At 40.9% G+C, this 15,868-nt stretch overlaps 1 protein-coding gene across 1 annotated transcript; it reads left to right on the top strand.

The window, feature by feature from the left end:
• Positions 1–972: 972 nt before the first annotated feature.
• Positions 973–12,488, top strand: fbxw5 (F-box and WD repeat domain containing 5). Its single transcript, XM_056291054.1, has 10 exons — positions 973–1,041; positions 2,587–2,782; positions 2,990–3,147; positions 3,397–3,580; positions 4,467–4,615; positions 6,022–6,366; positions 6,547–6,730; positions 7,835–7,982; positions 8,967–9,179; positions 11,480–12,488. The coding sequence occupies exons 2-10, from the start codon at positions 2,596–2,598 to the stop codon at positions 11,763–11,765; spliced, it is 1,854 nt and encodes a 617-aa protein (XP_056147029.1). The 5' UTR covers positions 973–1,041; positions 2,587–2,595; the 3' UTR covers positions 11,766–12,488.
• The last annotated feature ends 3,380 nt before the right edge of the window (positions 12,489–15,868 follow it).

Genomic DNA, 15,868 nt, shown 5'->3' with positions numbered 1-15,868 from the left:
ATCTGGGAGGATTTCAAAGCCCAACCCAAAATACACTGAATAAAGAGTGCATGGACACAAGAACTGACTTGCCTTGTTGGTTGAAATGTTAAATGGTAAATTCTACCTACAGTTATAAGTGTACTTCTCTTGTTGTTGAAATGTTTAATGTTACATTAATACAGATTTGCTTCCTTTGCAGAGTTACATGTCAGGCATAGTTCGTGCAAGTCCAGCACAAGATAGCCAGTACTGCTTTACTAATATAAGCTACTTTGAAACACAGTAAACATTTTGAAAACCTAATTACAGCTCTGAACTAAAGGAGGATGTAGATAACCTTGTAGCGTTATGCTTGTACTGACCTGCATTCCGTACTTACAGAGTAGTCACGTGATCATACAGCTTGGTGGCGGCATTATACACAGCTATATGCCTGTGTGAGTGCCCCTGCAATGATTATTAAATGTTAAGCCTAGACGCTAACACTGTCTCCATGCGAGTCATTCTACACCCATGGTAATAAATTGCTTACTTACCGAAAATACAGAGCCTTGGATATGCTACAACATTCAAGCAGCCACCAACTGAAACAAGTGAAAAACAAAAAACCCGCCTTCAGCGCAAAGCGGCGGCGCATGCGCAGACAGGACATTCTGTGGAAATTAAACTGCATTTTTTCTAATTTCTTTTAAATGAGAGAAATTAACTTGTTTTACGCGAGGGCAGTGCATTTTGAAATTAAATTTTTTTTAAATAAGTAGGAATAACTAACACATTAAAATCTGTAAAACAACCAAGACTAAAACATGTAACATTTACCAGGGGCCAAAATCGTTTTTTTCAGGGCCTGGGGCAGACTCGTTGCCTTTGCGATTGAGCCAGGGATCGATTGAGTCAGGGATCGATTGAGTCTGGGATCTATTGAGTCGGCCTTGAACGATGATCCTGATGTTTGCTCGTTGTGTCTTGCCTCTTCGTTGTCGTCGGGTTGTTGTCATATCTGGTTAGCTAGCCTGGCTAGCCGCTTGATTTTCTCTCCGAAACACTTTGAACTAGCAGGTTGGACATGTTTCGCGTTACAAATTTTCAACCACGTAAATTGATTAATTAAAATGGTAAAAATTATTTAGAGTGGTTAAGTACTTTTCTAAATTAAGTCTCGTCAAGCTGGTGGCGAATGTGAGATGGCGAGCTAACTAACGCTAACAGGGCAAGTTGACTTTGCTTACAGACTTTGCTAGTTGGCCAAGCTATGAACTTATTGCTAAACATAAAAGTAGTTATCCAGCTCATTTGAGTGACTAATAACTTTTGAATTTGGGTAGATGGGTTAATTGTTAAGTTGGAAGCATTGTTCATAACGTAAAGACAATGGCTGTTCCATGTTCTCTGGCAAAGAAAACGGTCATGATGAGATATCTCAACTTGACATTAGTAAACAATGTTACTAACAGAAAGTTGTGCAGTGTTGTCATAGGCAGATAAACCTACTCCATACCTACATTTATGTTATTATTTGAGCTATTGCATGTGACAGTCGAGTATGTACCTACAATTTAGATTATCAGTCAAAATCGAGCGTTAGCCCTCAACGTTCGGCTGATATCAAGTAACAGTCGATATTTGGTTGCAGGTATGGTAGTTTTGATTTAGAGTTGGGTATTTCATGCAGGGATGGGCAACATGATTCAGAAAGGGCTGGTGTGGGTGCAGGTCTTTGTTCCAACCAAGCAGTTACACACCTGATTCTATTAGTCAACCAATAGTCTTTACTAAGGACCTTGCTTTGCAGACTCAGGTGTGTAGCTGCTTGTTGAAACAAAGACCTGCACCCACGCCTGCCTTTTCTGGATTATGTTGCCCATCCCTGAGCGTTTTTGTATACTTTTCAACATATTCCCGACATGCTTCATTTCTGTTACATGCAATATTGAAATGAGTGTTAATTTCCATCTGTCTTTGTAACAACGGTGTTGCCTTCACCAGCGAATTATATACATTAAATAAAATTGCATTTCATGTGATGTCTTTGTCCCATTTCACTTCCATGTATGTGAAAACCTACTTGGCAGATAAGGTGTTTAGATATGGATTGTGAATATTCATTGAAGGATTTTTTGTGTGTGTGTATAGTGTCAGGCAAATATTGGAGGTAATTTTAATTCAAAAAAAGCCCTCAGTTGAAATGTTCTTAAAGTAGGAATGCAGTTCAGCTGCAGTTTGGAGCTTTAACGTGGTGTTGTGCAGCTGTTAGGCCTAAACTGAAATTAGAGCCACTAGCAGGGGGCTGGGTTGGGTTATTTGTGGATGCAGGGGTCAGAAAGATAGTTGTTCAGGTTTGAATTTTAATCATCAGTGTTTGGTTTTATAATATTTCTTTAGTGGGAATATGTATATTTCATTATGCTGTCTAATGTAACGAAAGTAACTTGTTTCAAGGAATGTGGCTTTATATTGGCTTCTCCCCAATATATATCTTTTACATAATGTTTTGTTTATAATAACAATTTGTTATAATGCTAATATAATGTTCATTCAGTTAGCTTTGATGTAAAAATGCACCCATAAAACTGTTGGGTTAGTGTGACTGTGTGTGTTCCTCAGGATGTCAGAATGGAGTGTGGCCGAGTCTTGCCGGACAGCTTGGTGTTGGAGATCTTTCTGTGTCTACCTCATGATGCAGTGCTAAGTGCTGGTCTGACCTGCAAACAGTGGCTGGCTGTCTCCAGAGATGAATTCCTGTGGAGGGAGCTGTTCTACAGATACTACCGCATTCCACGCTCTGTACCCCGACATCCAGGTAAACATCATTATAACTTATTTTAGTGAGAAATTAATAGATTGTGTGAAACAAAGCAGGCGCTGATGTTGGATACAGTTATATATATTGCAAAAGCTACTCATTCTGATCTGCCCTTTATACATACTGTATATCATTGACATGTTCAGCAAGAATGAATTAACAGCTTGTAAATACCTAAACTCCCCAATATTTGTGTTTCTGCAGCGGCTGTTTCATGGTGCAGAGAGTTTAAGCGTCTATTTGACTGTATACCTTGTGTGGAGGTTCAGACTCTGAGAGAGCACCATGACCAAGTCCTCCACCTGGCTTTCTCCCACAGGGGCCATCGTTTTTCCTCTTGCTCCAAAGACTGCACTGTCAAGGTAGCAGTCCTTCATTTCTGCCAAATGGAAACCAGTGATGCTTGGCTAGTCTGTTTCAGATGAAGATGAACTACTTTACTTTGTTCTTTTAACAAATGGCAATGAACCAAGCTAATATTTTTGGCTATGAAATAGATATTGATCCTTGATTTTTTTTCTTTCTGTTTCCTATTCCCTAACCTCAAACACCTAAACACCACTCACTTGGTTTTTTTTTTCTACCCCTCTTCACAACTCCGTGGTTGTCAGCTGTGGGACACGGAACGGCCAGATGGTACCATTTCATTGGTGCACAGCTCTAGCATGCGTAACTTCAACTGGGGCTACACTCAGTTCTCTCAGTTCAACGCCGATGACAGCCTTCTGTTGGTGTCTGGAGTCTACCTGGGCCCACATCAATCCTCATCTGGAGAAATCGCTGTCATCAGCCTTGGTAGATATCAAGACATAAACACAAGATCACTCAGATGTGAATGCATTAGTACACATTCTGGCAGAAAGGCACACTGACACAAACACACAGGTCTAACATCAGTGTGCTCTTTCCTTCATTTTCTCTCCACCCAATTTTCTGCACCCCATTTTATGGTCATATTGACAAGTTATTGGGTATGTTAAAAAGATAAACACAAGCAGATACTTCAATCTCCCCCATTGAAATTAAGTGATTCCAATGAATTCAACTGTTATGAAAAAGTATTTTTTTAAAACTAATAATGCTTCTAGGATTTTTTGTTTTAATTTTTTTATTTGGTGTGGATAGTTTGTGGATAAGAAGTTTCAGCTTTTGTTTCTCTTCCCTTGCCCCATTATAGTCCATTCACACACTCTAGGTTTTCAGCCATGGGTTGCGACCCGGCAGGTGACCAAGATGGGTCGTGGGATGACCACTGCTTGATATTCCCGCGTATTATAATATGGTTTTCAGAAAACAAAGTACATGATGGGTGATGCATGGGGGGTGAATATAGTAATCTTACATGAGGTACATGAAAAACTATATGACTGTCACCTACAAGTTGGTAATCATGATGCAGTTCATCAGTTGGCATTCTATGCTGTGGCCTTTTATTTAAAAAAATCATGCAATAAGTACAGTAACAATGTATTTAAACAAATTATACAGTCATTTGTTTAAATGCTAGTATCTACTTGTACTTTGTAATCTCATGAAAATGTAGAAAAAAAGATGTTGTAAGCCCAATTTTTTTTACCAACCTAACGTGTTTGTGTTTCTGCTTCAGTAATTGTCTATATTTCATCACTGTCTGTGTGTCTCAATTTCTTCCACCCACCCCATCCCATGCCTCTCACTACAGACAACTACACCCTCTTATCACGGGTCAGAAACAAACCATACGATGTGTTTGGCTGCTGGCTGAATGAGACACATCTGATCTCTGGAAACCTGCACTGGATAGGCAACATGACCTCTTGCTCTGTGCTCTGGCTTAATAAAGCCTTCCAGGTGAGTCACAGTAGACTAGCTTAACACTTTAAGGCTAAGAGCAAAACTCAATATTTTTACTGTTGCAGTGGTCATTTCAATTGCCAGTTGGCCTTCTTATGGCTATGCTAATTGCACTGAAGTTCCAGTCTCTCTATGTACAAAACGTGTAGTTCAATTTTCAAATTCCAGTGTTCTCCGACACTAAGAATGACTACCTCCTGGCATGAACATGGTATTCACACTCAAGCAAAACATATCATTATCATATTTGTGTTTTTGGTTGGACTGCAATAGCAGGGCTAACCCTACATATGTGATTATCCGAGAGTGAGTGAGTGCCTAAGTGAGTGATGGGGTTTCACCGTTGGTCGGAGGCTGAGTTCCAGGTAGTGGCGACCAGTAACATCACTAAAGTTACATGATTGGTCAGCTGACCAACGATGTCGCTGGTGAACATGGAATTGGGAGTTTCTCCATTGGCCTTGAATCAGTGCAGCAGTTCACACGCTAACGAACGTAATATATTGCTGCTCGTGGATACTACTGAGATGCCTCATTTAAAAAAAAAAGTCCAAATCACAAACACCAGCGCTAATAGCCACATGTAGTGAGAGTGAAAATTATTGGCGCCTTCAGAATTGGTGGTAACTGAAGTGCATTTATAAGGGGTGTCACACCCAGGCTTTCCAATAATCTTGGTAGCAGTGATTGTAGCATATAAAAAAATAAATTCACACCATTTATCTGTATAGATACATCAGGGTTTGAAAACTGTTGTCCAGTACAGCCGCTGTTCACGGAACCGATGTCAAAACGGCCGCATTTTAAACGTAGTCGTGCAAAAATGGCTGCTTTCTAAATGTAGTCACAGTCCAGCCATACACTAGGTTTTAACCTAGTCTTGTTAATCAAAGGGTCATTCTAAAAGGAGAAACACCTACACACTGTCTGTAGTTGCTACATTATATGTAAAAGTCAACATGTTGGTCTATATTGCCATCAGATAACTGGAAGATTAAGGTATATTAAAATCAAGCTACAACATTGCTAATAAAATTAAATGTGTAGCTGATTAAAGAGTTGAGTGTTTTGTCTGATTTGGTTTTTCATCAGGTGTCCTTCCTCTGTGACTAACTACTTACTGAGATAAAGCTAGCCAACTTAGTGACTTAGATCACTTTTAAGTTTCGTTGAACTGTTGTGTCATGCATCATTTGAATAACTGGATATTCTGAGTAGAATATTCAGTACTTTGTAGTTTGATTTTTCAGTAATTTGGTTTAGAGGGTGGAGCAAAGAGCTAAGCTACAGATGATCACCTTCATAAAGTAAACTAATAATATATAATTTGTGTGGTAATTTACTCTTTTTTTGTTTGTTAGTATGTCATTTTCACTTGTTCTCCTTTTCTATTTTTAAACTAGGACATTGAATCAGAGAATGTTAATGTTGTCAAGCGCCTCTTCAAGATACAGAACATCAATGCTAGCACCATCCGCACAGTGATGGTGGCTCATTGTCGGCGCCATGACAACCCAGACTTACTGCTGGACTATGAGGCTCAGTTGCAGGCCCGGGCTCAGGCCCTCAATCAGAAGGGGCAGCAGCACCAGCCTTTACTTTTTGATCTTGGCACCACTGACAGTGAGGAGGAAGAGGAGGAGGAGGAAGAAGAAGAGGAGGAACATCAGCGAGAGAAGAAGCTGAATAGCTTCTCTACTGCCCGCCTTCCTCAGCCTACTTCCTCAGGCTTGGAGCATGTTATACGGGTTAGCTGAAAAGCATCTCAATAATTTTCTTTTGTTCCACATATATGATAAATTGATAGACTGAAGTGGATTATGTTTACTGAAATGAGGAGGTTTCTTTGATCCCTTGAGTATTTGATCTTGTACTTTCTCCTTAACCAATCATTCCTTTGTCTTTTCTACCCTTCTCTTTCCTGGTAGGGTCGTCAGACTGTAGGGCCAAGGGACGTGGCGATTGAGGCCACGGTGGCCCGGATGATGGGCAATACCCACACAAAGCCCCCTGACCCCAGTCTCACCAATCCTGCTGCACCAGGAGAGGCAGAAGACAAGACATATCTGCTGTTCACTACTGGCAGCCTTACCTACTCTCCTCACCAGATAGGTATAATAGCTTACAAAATGCTGAAACCCACTACAAGTGTGCATATATGCCTCAAATATAATGGAATAACTATTGACAAGGAGCGACAAGGAAGTTTTGGCAAATGTTTTTGATTAAAGCAATGGTGAATGATGTATTTTTTTCTTTCTAATTTTTCTAATTTGCACTCTGAAATCCTGTTGTCTCTACCATGTGTCGGATCCAACTTTTTACTATGCAATACTATCTTTCTCGGTACCCCTGTCCAGAAAAATAAAATTGTGCAATATGAAATATTGCACAATTTATTAATGCATTATTTTACATTACTTTGTAAATAGTGCTTGCATTTTAATTTTGACATCATTCAGGATTAAACAAGCACATACCTTTTACACCAAATACTGAGCTGAGGCTCTGGTTATGAATATTTGTTGAAAACAGTGGCTGTAACATTTCATATTAGTTGTCATAAAGAGCTTCCTAAACTTTGTATCCACTTTCATTTGGGTATTGGATGAATTTTCTTGCTCTAAATGTGTTAAAAGTATAAACTCTTCAAAATAGATAAATTTTCTTGTGTAGTTCTTAACTATTAAGAACTAATTAAGAAAATGTATTTAATTTGAACAATTTATACTTTTAACACATTTAGAATAAGAAAACAATAATTTTTAGACTGTGTCTGCCAACTCACATTTTGAAAAAGTGAAGAAACCCCCCCCCCCCCAAAAAACAAACAAACCCACCCAGAGTTCCGTTAGCATACATTGGTGTGTCACTTCTCCACTTGGGTCATATTTTTTTTGTTCTTAACATGCTGGACCTAATGTGTGTCAGCAAGACAATACATAATGAATGGTCTTTGATGCCATGGTATGATGTCAGCAAATAGGAGGGGCACTCATTTTGTATGTTGTACCCCTGAAGAAAGAAAGATTTTCTCTCTTACAGTGGCCATGTGATGCGTTCATTTTTTGTTGAATTTTTGGGCAATGTGTTTTACCACATTACCTTAGAGAAATGCCAACATGTTTCCAACTCAAAAAATGTTAATACAAATTTACTACACCCTTAAATACTAACCAAAGTTATATTTGTGCCACCGTCTATTTGCCCATCCAGGTATAAAAAGAATTATGCCTTACCAGATGACCACTTGTGGACCTGTCCTGGGGGAGGAGCGGAGTTCTGAGGAGTTCTTTGATTCACTGGACCATGTGATTGACATCCATGGCCACATCGTTGGAATGGGCCTTTCTCCAGACCACAGGTAAGCTGATGAAGCTGATTGCTGAATGCAGTAGTAAATACAGTGGCTAGCTATTAAGAGGCCCTCTGTAGTCTCACTTCATAAAAATACTACAAATTAGCCTTATATGCTTGCAGAGAAAAATAAAATTCTAACCTATTTATTTTTATTATATATATAGTATACATGTTTAAATTTAGTGTAAACATGTATACTACAGGTTTTCTGATGTATTGTCATGTTTTTATTTTGTCTTGATTGTTCTTTGTCTGCCTGTCCAATAGGTTTTTTATGTGTTGTTATGTTTTTACTTCTGTATTAATTGTTGTTTGTTTGTCTGCCCAGGGACTGCAGATGCAAATTAGCTGCCAGCTAACTCTAGTGTAATTGTAAAATTGTGCGTTGTCCCTGTCAAATAAACACTAAACTAAACTAAACTAGTGTATCCACTTGTGACCCATAAGCAACACCATTTATTAAAGAAAAAGTCTGTTTATTTACAAACTGGGTCTTCTTTTTGTAAAATTTCCCATCCTGCATATCGATTATAATATAATTTTACTCATAGACTTCGTTTTGGCGATTTTGGACTCGGGACCACAGCTAGACTCAGCTTTACAATGGTGTCTTACAGGGCAACTGCATGAGCCTTAAATCCTTTCAAAAAAAAAAAAAATCTAGTCTCAGACTGTGTACATGATACAATCTACTATTTATAATATGGGACATTTCGGATAACTTGCACTTTGTTTTGACTTCTGAATAAGTGATTTAGATAACTGGGTTAAATTAGACTTTTTGAAACATATACTTGTGTTTCATTACCCCATAAAATGCCATTGTACAGCTGTGTCCATGGTTGGTTCTTTATCTGAGAGCTCCACAATTAAGAAAGAGTAAAATGATATAACTGATGTGGAAAAACTAGAAAAAAGCTCAACATTCTTTGATATTTAGATTTTTTAATGTTATGACTTATCTCTCTCCTTGTCCATCATGGGTCAGATACCTTTATGTAAATAGCCGGGCTTGGCCAGCAGGATGCGTGATCTCTGACCCGATGTCTCCACCCCCTATTGCTGAGGAAATTGATTTACATGTCATCGACCTGAAGAGTCTTAGAGAGGAGAGGAGGAGTCTTCGTGCCCACCGAGCCTTCACACCAAATGACGAGTGCTTCTTCATCTTTCTGGATGTCAGCAGAGACTTTGTTGCCAGGTTGGTCACCATAAACATCTTAAATAAAATCCTTTGTTCTGTAACTTTGATTTTTATTGTCAACGGCACATATTTTCATTTTACAATGCAAGATCTATTTCTTGGCTTTGTTTCAGGGCCTGAACCTGTTTCTACATATGAAAATATTGGGGGGAAATAGCTAATAATTATTATCCAAATTGCCCTGTTCATGATTATCTATCTATCTATCTATCTATCTATCTATCTATCTATCTATCTATCTATCTATCTATCTATCTATCTATCTATCTATCTATCTATCTATCTATCTATCTATCTATCTATCTATCTATCTATCTATCTATCCATCCATCCATCCATCCATCCATCCATCCATCCATCCATCCATCCATCCATCCATCCATCCATCCATCCATCCATCCATCCATCCATCCATCCATCCATCCATCCATCCATCCATCCATCCATCCATCCATCCATCCATCCATCCATCCATCTATCTATCTATCTATCTATCTATCTATCTATCTATCTATCTATCTATCTATCTATCTATCTATCTATCTATCTATCTATCTATCTATCTATCTATCTATCTATCTATCTATCTATCTATCTATCTGATAGATAGAGATCATCTATCTCTTATCTGATAGAAAGTCGACACACCCCTGTTAAAATGGCAGGTTTTGTGATGTAAAAAAAATGAAACCAAGATAAATCATGTCAAAACTTTTTCCACCCTTAATCTGAAATTGCAACCTAATTGCCACACTGGGCCACCATGCTGGTGGTGGGTTAGCACTGTTGCCTCACAGCAAGAAGGTCCTGGGTTTGAACCCCCCGGCTGTCCCAGGTCCTTTCTGTGTGGCGTTTGCATGTTCTCCTTGTGTCTGCTTGGGTTTCCTCTGAGTACTCTGATTTCCTCTCACCATCAAAAAGACATGCGTGTTAGGGTTAATACTCCTGCCTGTGCCCTTGATCAAGGCAATGGAAAGAAGAACTGGAGTTGGTCCCCGGGCGCTGCAGCTGCCCACTGCTCCTATACAATAGGATGGGTTAAATCTAGAGAACAAATTAATTGTAAGAATACTTCATAATATGGGGCTGCTTTTCTTCAGCCAGAACTGGGGATTTAGTGAATTAAATTAAGTTTCCTTTATTAATCCACTTGGGGAAATTCAGTTACTGCAAATTAACCCATCCTAGCTGTGATCTGTGTAGCTAGGAGCAGTGAGCTGCCACCTTCAAGCTGCACCCAGGGACCAAATCCAGTTCTTTTCCCATTGCCTTGGTCAGGGGCACAGACAGGAGTATTAACCCTAACATGCATGTTTCTTGATGGTGGGGGAAACCGGAGCACCCGCAAAAAATCCACCGCAGACACAGGGAGAACATGCAAACTCCACACAGAAGACAACCTGGGATGATCCCCAAGGTTGGACAACCCCGGGATTTGAACCCAGGACTTTCTTGCTGTGAGGTGACATTGCTAAACACTGGGCCACCATGCCGCCCTAGGTGGAGGTGGAGGAAATCATGAATAGCTCCAAACAACAGTCGATTTTGGCGCAAAACCTTCAGGTGTCTATTAGAAAGCTGAAGATGAAGAGGAATTTCACTTTTCAGCATGACAACTACCCAAAGCATACATCCAAATCAGCAAAGGATTGGCTTCACCAAAAGAAGACCAACGTTTTGGAATGGCCCAGTCAGAGCTCAGACCTGAAATTGTACCGAAAATCTGTGTGGTGATCTGAAGAGGGCTGTGCACAGGCGATCCCCTCTCAATTTGATGGATCTAGAAAGTTTTTGCACGGAAGAGTGGGGAAAATATTGCCAAGTCAAGATATGCCAAGCTGATAGACTCTTACCCAAAAATCTTACCCCAAAAGACTGTGTTTTGTGATAAAATCAAAAGGTGCATCAACAAAGTATTAATTTAGGATTGTGTACACTTATACAACCAGGTTATTGTAATTTTTTATTTCATTTTTTTCCCTAAAAGGTCTGTTTTTCACTTGAATCTTATAGTTTGCAATTTAACATTAACGGTGGAAAAAGTTCTGGTATGATTTATCTTGGTTTCATTTTTTTAGGATCAGAGAAATCTGCCTGTGGGAACTTTTTATATACCGCTGTTTCTCTTACGGTTGAATACAACTTGTAGATCAAATTTGGACTCAAACATGAGAAAGGAGAAAGCAAGTAGACTGAAGATAGAAACATTCTCCCTTTTAGCAGAGGGAGAATGTCTCGCTGACAAACCTAAATATTATGTCGAAGTGAATATATAACTGTCTTCTTTCGTTACTTAGTGGTGCAGAGGACAAGCATGGCTATATTTGGGACCGACACTACAATATCTGTCTGGCACGTCTGGCGCACGATGATGTAGTCAACTCTGTGGCCTTCAGCCCTGCTGACCAGGAACTCCTTTTGTCTGCCAGTGATGACTCTACAATTAAGGTGTGGCGTTCGCCTCGCATGGTTCGCCTTGCGCAGACCCTTACCCAGCCTGCTAGGCCACGCAATCTCCTTTCTGCCTGGTTGGCCCGCAACAAGAACACTACCACTGCTAACAGAGTCAATGGAAAACCCTGAGTTGTGTTGGATAACGGATAAGAGGGAAGAGAAAATGAATAAAGTATTTTCTGGCCCACTCTGGTGTGAATGTACATACACTCCAGGTACATTTTGTATATGGTGTGAGTACAATACGTTGTTTGATGGTTTGACCTTGAGCATACATTGTTAAGACCCATAGCAGGGCTTGTGTCTTTGCCCAATAGGACACAATATGATGTAGTAGAATTAGACATGGGGGGGTGTTGTTACAACAGCAATATTAAACAGCACATGGTAGGTTCTCTATTCCTGTTTGCAAGGGTGACATAAAATGTTCTCATCATAGAAATGGCATAATGTGGAACGCAAGGTTCTATTGGTATTGTTTATGTAATGATGCTCCTAAACAGGTCACTGACAACTAGGGTTTAACCCAACTTCAAGGTCACAGTATTTTGAAGAGACTGATGTAATATAAATGCGTTAGAAAGAATAGGATTTTATAATGATGGTTGTCATATTCTGGTCTAAAAAGGTAAAGTGCAGTAACTGAAGGTTATTTCAGTGTTTTTTTCTGTTAAATTTGCATAACATTTACATGATATATTGTTACTTTAAATTTATCTCAATCCCACTTCCAAATCACCAGAAATATTTTCACCCACAAAAGCAGTAAAAGACTGTAGTTACTGATGTCTCCCTTGGTTTTCCATTACATTCTATTGTTTAGGTGCTCAAGGAACAATGGATTAGCTAGAATTATTGGCCGATTTCAAGTGGAATGATGTAGGCTACGTTTAGACGGCCTGGTACTACCACTACTTTCGGCTGCTCCCGTTAAGGGTTGTCACAGCAGATCATCCGTTTCCATCTCTTCCTGTCCTCTGCATCCTCCTCTGTCACGCTAGCCACCTGCATGTCCTCTCTCACCACATCCATAAACCTCCTCTTTGGTTTTCCTCTTTTCCTCTTCCCTGGCAGCTCCATATTCAGCATCCTTCTCCCAATATACCCAGCATCTCTCCTCCACACATGTCCAAGCCATCTCAATCTTGCCTCTCTTGCTTTTTCTCCAAACCGTCCAACCTGAGGTGTCCCTCCAATATAGTCATTCCTAATTCTGTCCTTCATCACTCCCAATGAAAATCTTAACATCTTCTACTCTGCCACCTCCAGCTACTCCTCCTGTCTTCTCATCAGTGCAACTGTCTCCAAATCATACAACATAGCTGGTCTCACAACCATCTTGTAAAACTTGCTTTAACGCTTGCTGGTACCCCTCTGTCACAAATCACTCCTGACACTCTTCTCCACCCACTCCACCCTGCCTGCATGCTCTTCTTCACCTCTCTTTGGCATTCCCTGTTACTTTGAACAGTTGACCCCAAGCATTTAAACTCATAAGCCTTTGTCACCTCTACTCCTTGCATCCTCACCATTCCAGTGTCCTTCCTCTCGTTCACACAGGTATTCCGTCTTGCTCCTACTGACTTTCATTCCTCTTCTCTCCAGTGCATACCTCCACCTCTCCAGGTTCTCCTCAACCTGCACCATACTCTCACTACATATCACAATGTAATCCATGAACATTATAGTCCACAGAGACTGCTGCCTGATTATGTCCGTCAACCTGTCCATCACGATTGCAAACAAGAAAGGGCTCAGAGCTGATCCTTGATGTAATCCCACCTCCACCTTGAACCCATCTGTCATTCCACCTCACACCTCACCACTGTCTCACTGCCCTCATATATATCCTGCACCACTCTTACATACTTCTCTCCCACTCCTGACCTCCTCAAACAAAACCACACCTCCTGTCTTTGCACCCTGTCATATACTTTCTCTAAATCCACGAAGACACAGTGTAACTCCTTCTGTCCCTCTCTATACTTCATCAACATTCTCAAAGCAAACATCACATCTGTAGGCGCTTTTGTGGCATGAAACCATACTGCTGTTCGTTAATCATCAACTCGCCTCTTAACCAAGCTTCCACTACTCTTCCCCATATCTTCATGCTGTGGCTGATCAACTTTATACTTCTGTAGTTACTACAGCTCTGCACATCACCCTTATTCTTGAAATTCGGTACCAGTGTGCTTCTTCTCCACTCCTCAGGCATCCTTTCACTTTCCAAGATTGTGTTAAACAATCTAGTTAAAAACCCCACTGCCATCTCTCCTAAACACTTCCATGCCTCCACGGGTATGCCATCTGGACCAACCACCTTTCCACTCTTCATCCTCTTCATAGCTGCCCTCACTTCCTCCTTGCTAATCCACTGCACTTCCTGATTCATTATCCCTCACATCATCCAACCTTCTCTCTCTCTCATTTTCTTCACTCATCAGCCCCTCAAAGTACTTCTTCCACCTTCTCAGCACACTCTCCTTGCTTATCAGCACATTTCCATCTCTATGCTTGATCACCCCATCCTGCTGCACATCATTCCCAGCTCAGTCCCTCTGTCTAGACAATTAGTACAAGTCCTTTTCTCCTTCCTTAGTGTCTAGCCTCTCATAAATCTCACAATAAGCCTTGTCCTTTGCCTTTGCCACCTCTCTCTTGACTTTACGCTGCATCTCCTTGTACTCCTGTCTGCTTTCTTCATCTCTCTGACTATCCCACTTCTTCTATGCTAACCTCTTTCTCTGTATACTTTGCTGTACTTCCTCGTTCCACCACCAAGTCTCCTTGTCTTCTTTCCTCTGTTCAAATTACACACCAAGTACCTTCCTAGCTGTTCCCACACTATTTCTGCAGTGCTTGTCCAGCCATCCAGCAACTCTTCACTACCACCCAGCGCCTGTCTTAACTCCTCCCTGAACTTCACACAACAGTCTTCCTTCTTCAACTTCCACCATTTGATCCTTGGCTCTACCTTCACTCTCTTCCTCTTCTTGGTCTCCAATACTGCCTAGCTACGTTCTCCCCTGTTGCCACCTTGCAGTCTCCAATCCCTTTCAGATCGCGCCTCCTGCATAAGATATAGTCCACCTGTGTGCACTTTCCTCCATTCTTATACCTCACCCTGTGTTCCTCCCTCTTCTTGAAATATGTATTCACCACAGCCACTTCCATCCTTTTTGCAAAATCCACCACCGTCTGTCCTTCCACATTTCTCTTCTTGACACCATACCTGCCCATCACCGCCTCATCAACTCTGTTCCCTACACCAACATGACCATAGAAGTCCGCTTCAATCACCACTCTCTCCTCCTTGGGTACACTCTCCTCCATTTCATCCAACTAACTCCAGAATTCTTCTTTCTCTTCCGTTTCACACCCAACTTGTGGGGCATATGCGCTGATAACAATCAACACACCTTTGATTTTTAGCTTCATACTAATCACTCTGTCCAACACTCTCTTCACCTCAAACACACTCTTTACATACAGTTCCTTCAGAATTACCCCTACCCCATTTCTCCTCCCATCTGTACCATGGTAGAAGAGTCTGAACCCTCATCCGATGCTCCTGGCCTTACTCCCGTTCCACCTGGTCTCTTGCAAGCACAGTATATGTACCTTCCTTCTCTCCATTGTATCAGCCTGCTCTCTCCCTTTACCAGTCATAGTGCCAACATTCAAAGTTCCGACTCTCACCTCCACGCTCTTACCCTATCTCCTCTCCTGCTGCCTCTGAACATGCCTTCCCCCTCTCCTTCACCTTTGCCCAACAGTAGCATAGTTTCCACTGGCACCCTGCTGGCCAACAGTACTGGTGGTGGTCGTTGGTAACTCAGGCCTCAACCGATCTGGTATGGAAATCTTATTTATGATCCGCATATTTGATTTGGGAAAGATTTTACGCCAGATGCCCTTCCTGATGCCCTCCCTATTTATCCGGGCTTGGGACCGGCACTAAGAATGCACTGGCTTGTGCGTCCTCAGTGGCTGGATTAGATGGCTTGGTACAAGTGACCTAATCCAGTTTTCTTTGCTCACAGGGTTCAGATCGGATATGTATTATGACCATGTAACTGGGAAGAATGCCCATGGGAATGGATATTTTCAGATCTGATTTTAACCACATTTATATGTGGAAATAAATCAGTTAGGACTCTTATATCTGCCAATGCGACTCTTATGTAACCACATAGATCAAAATTTTTGGGTCATTGCGAACCAGTCTT

The sequence above is a fragment of the Lampris incognitus genome, chromosome 12 (genome assembly GCF_029633865.1).
Source record: "Lampris incognitus isolate fLamInc1 chromosome 12, fLamInc1.hap2, whole genome shotgun sequence".
Lineage (NCBI taxonomy): Eukaryota > Metazoa > Chordata > Actinopteri > Lampriformes > Lampridae > Lampris > Lampris incognitus.
This window is presented reverse-complemented; position numbering and strand designations above follow the sequence as displayed.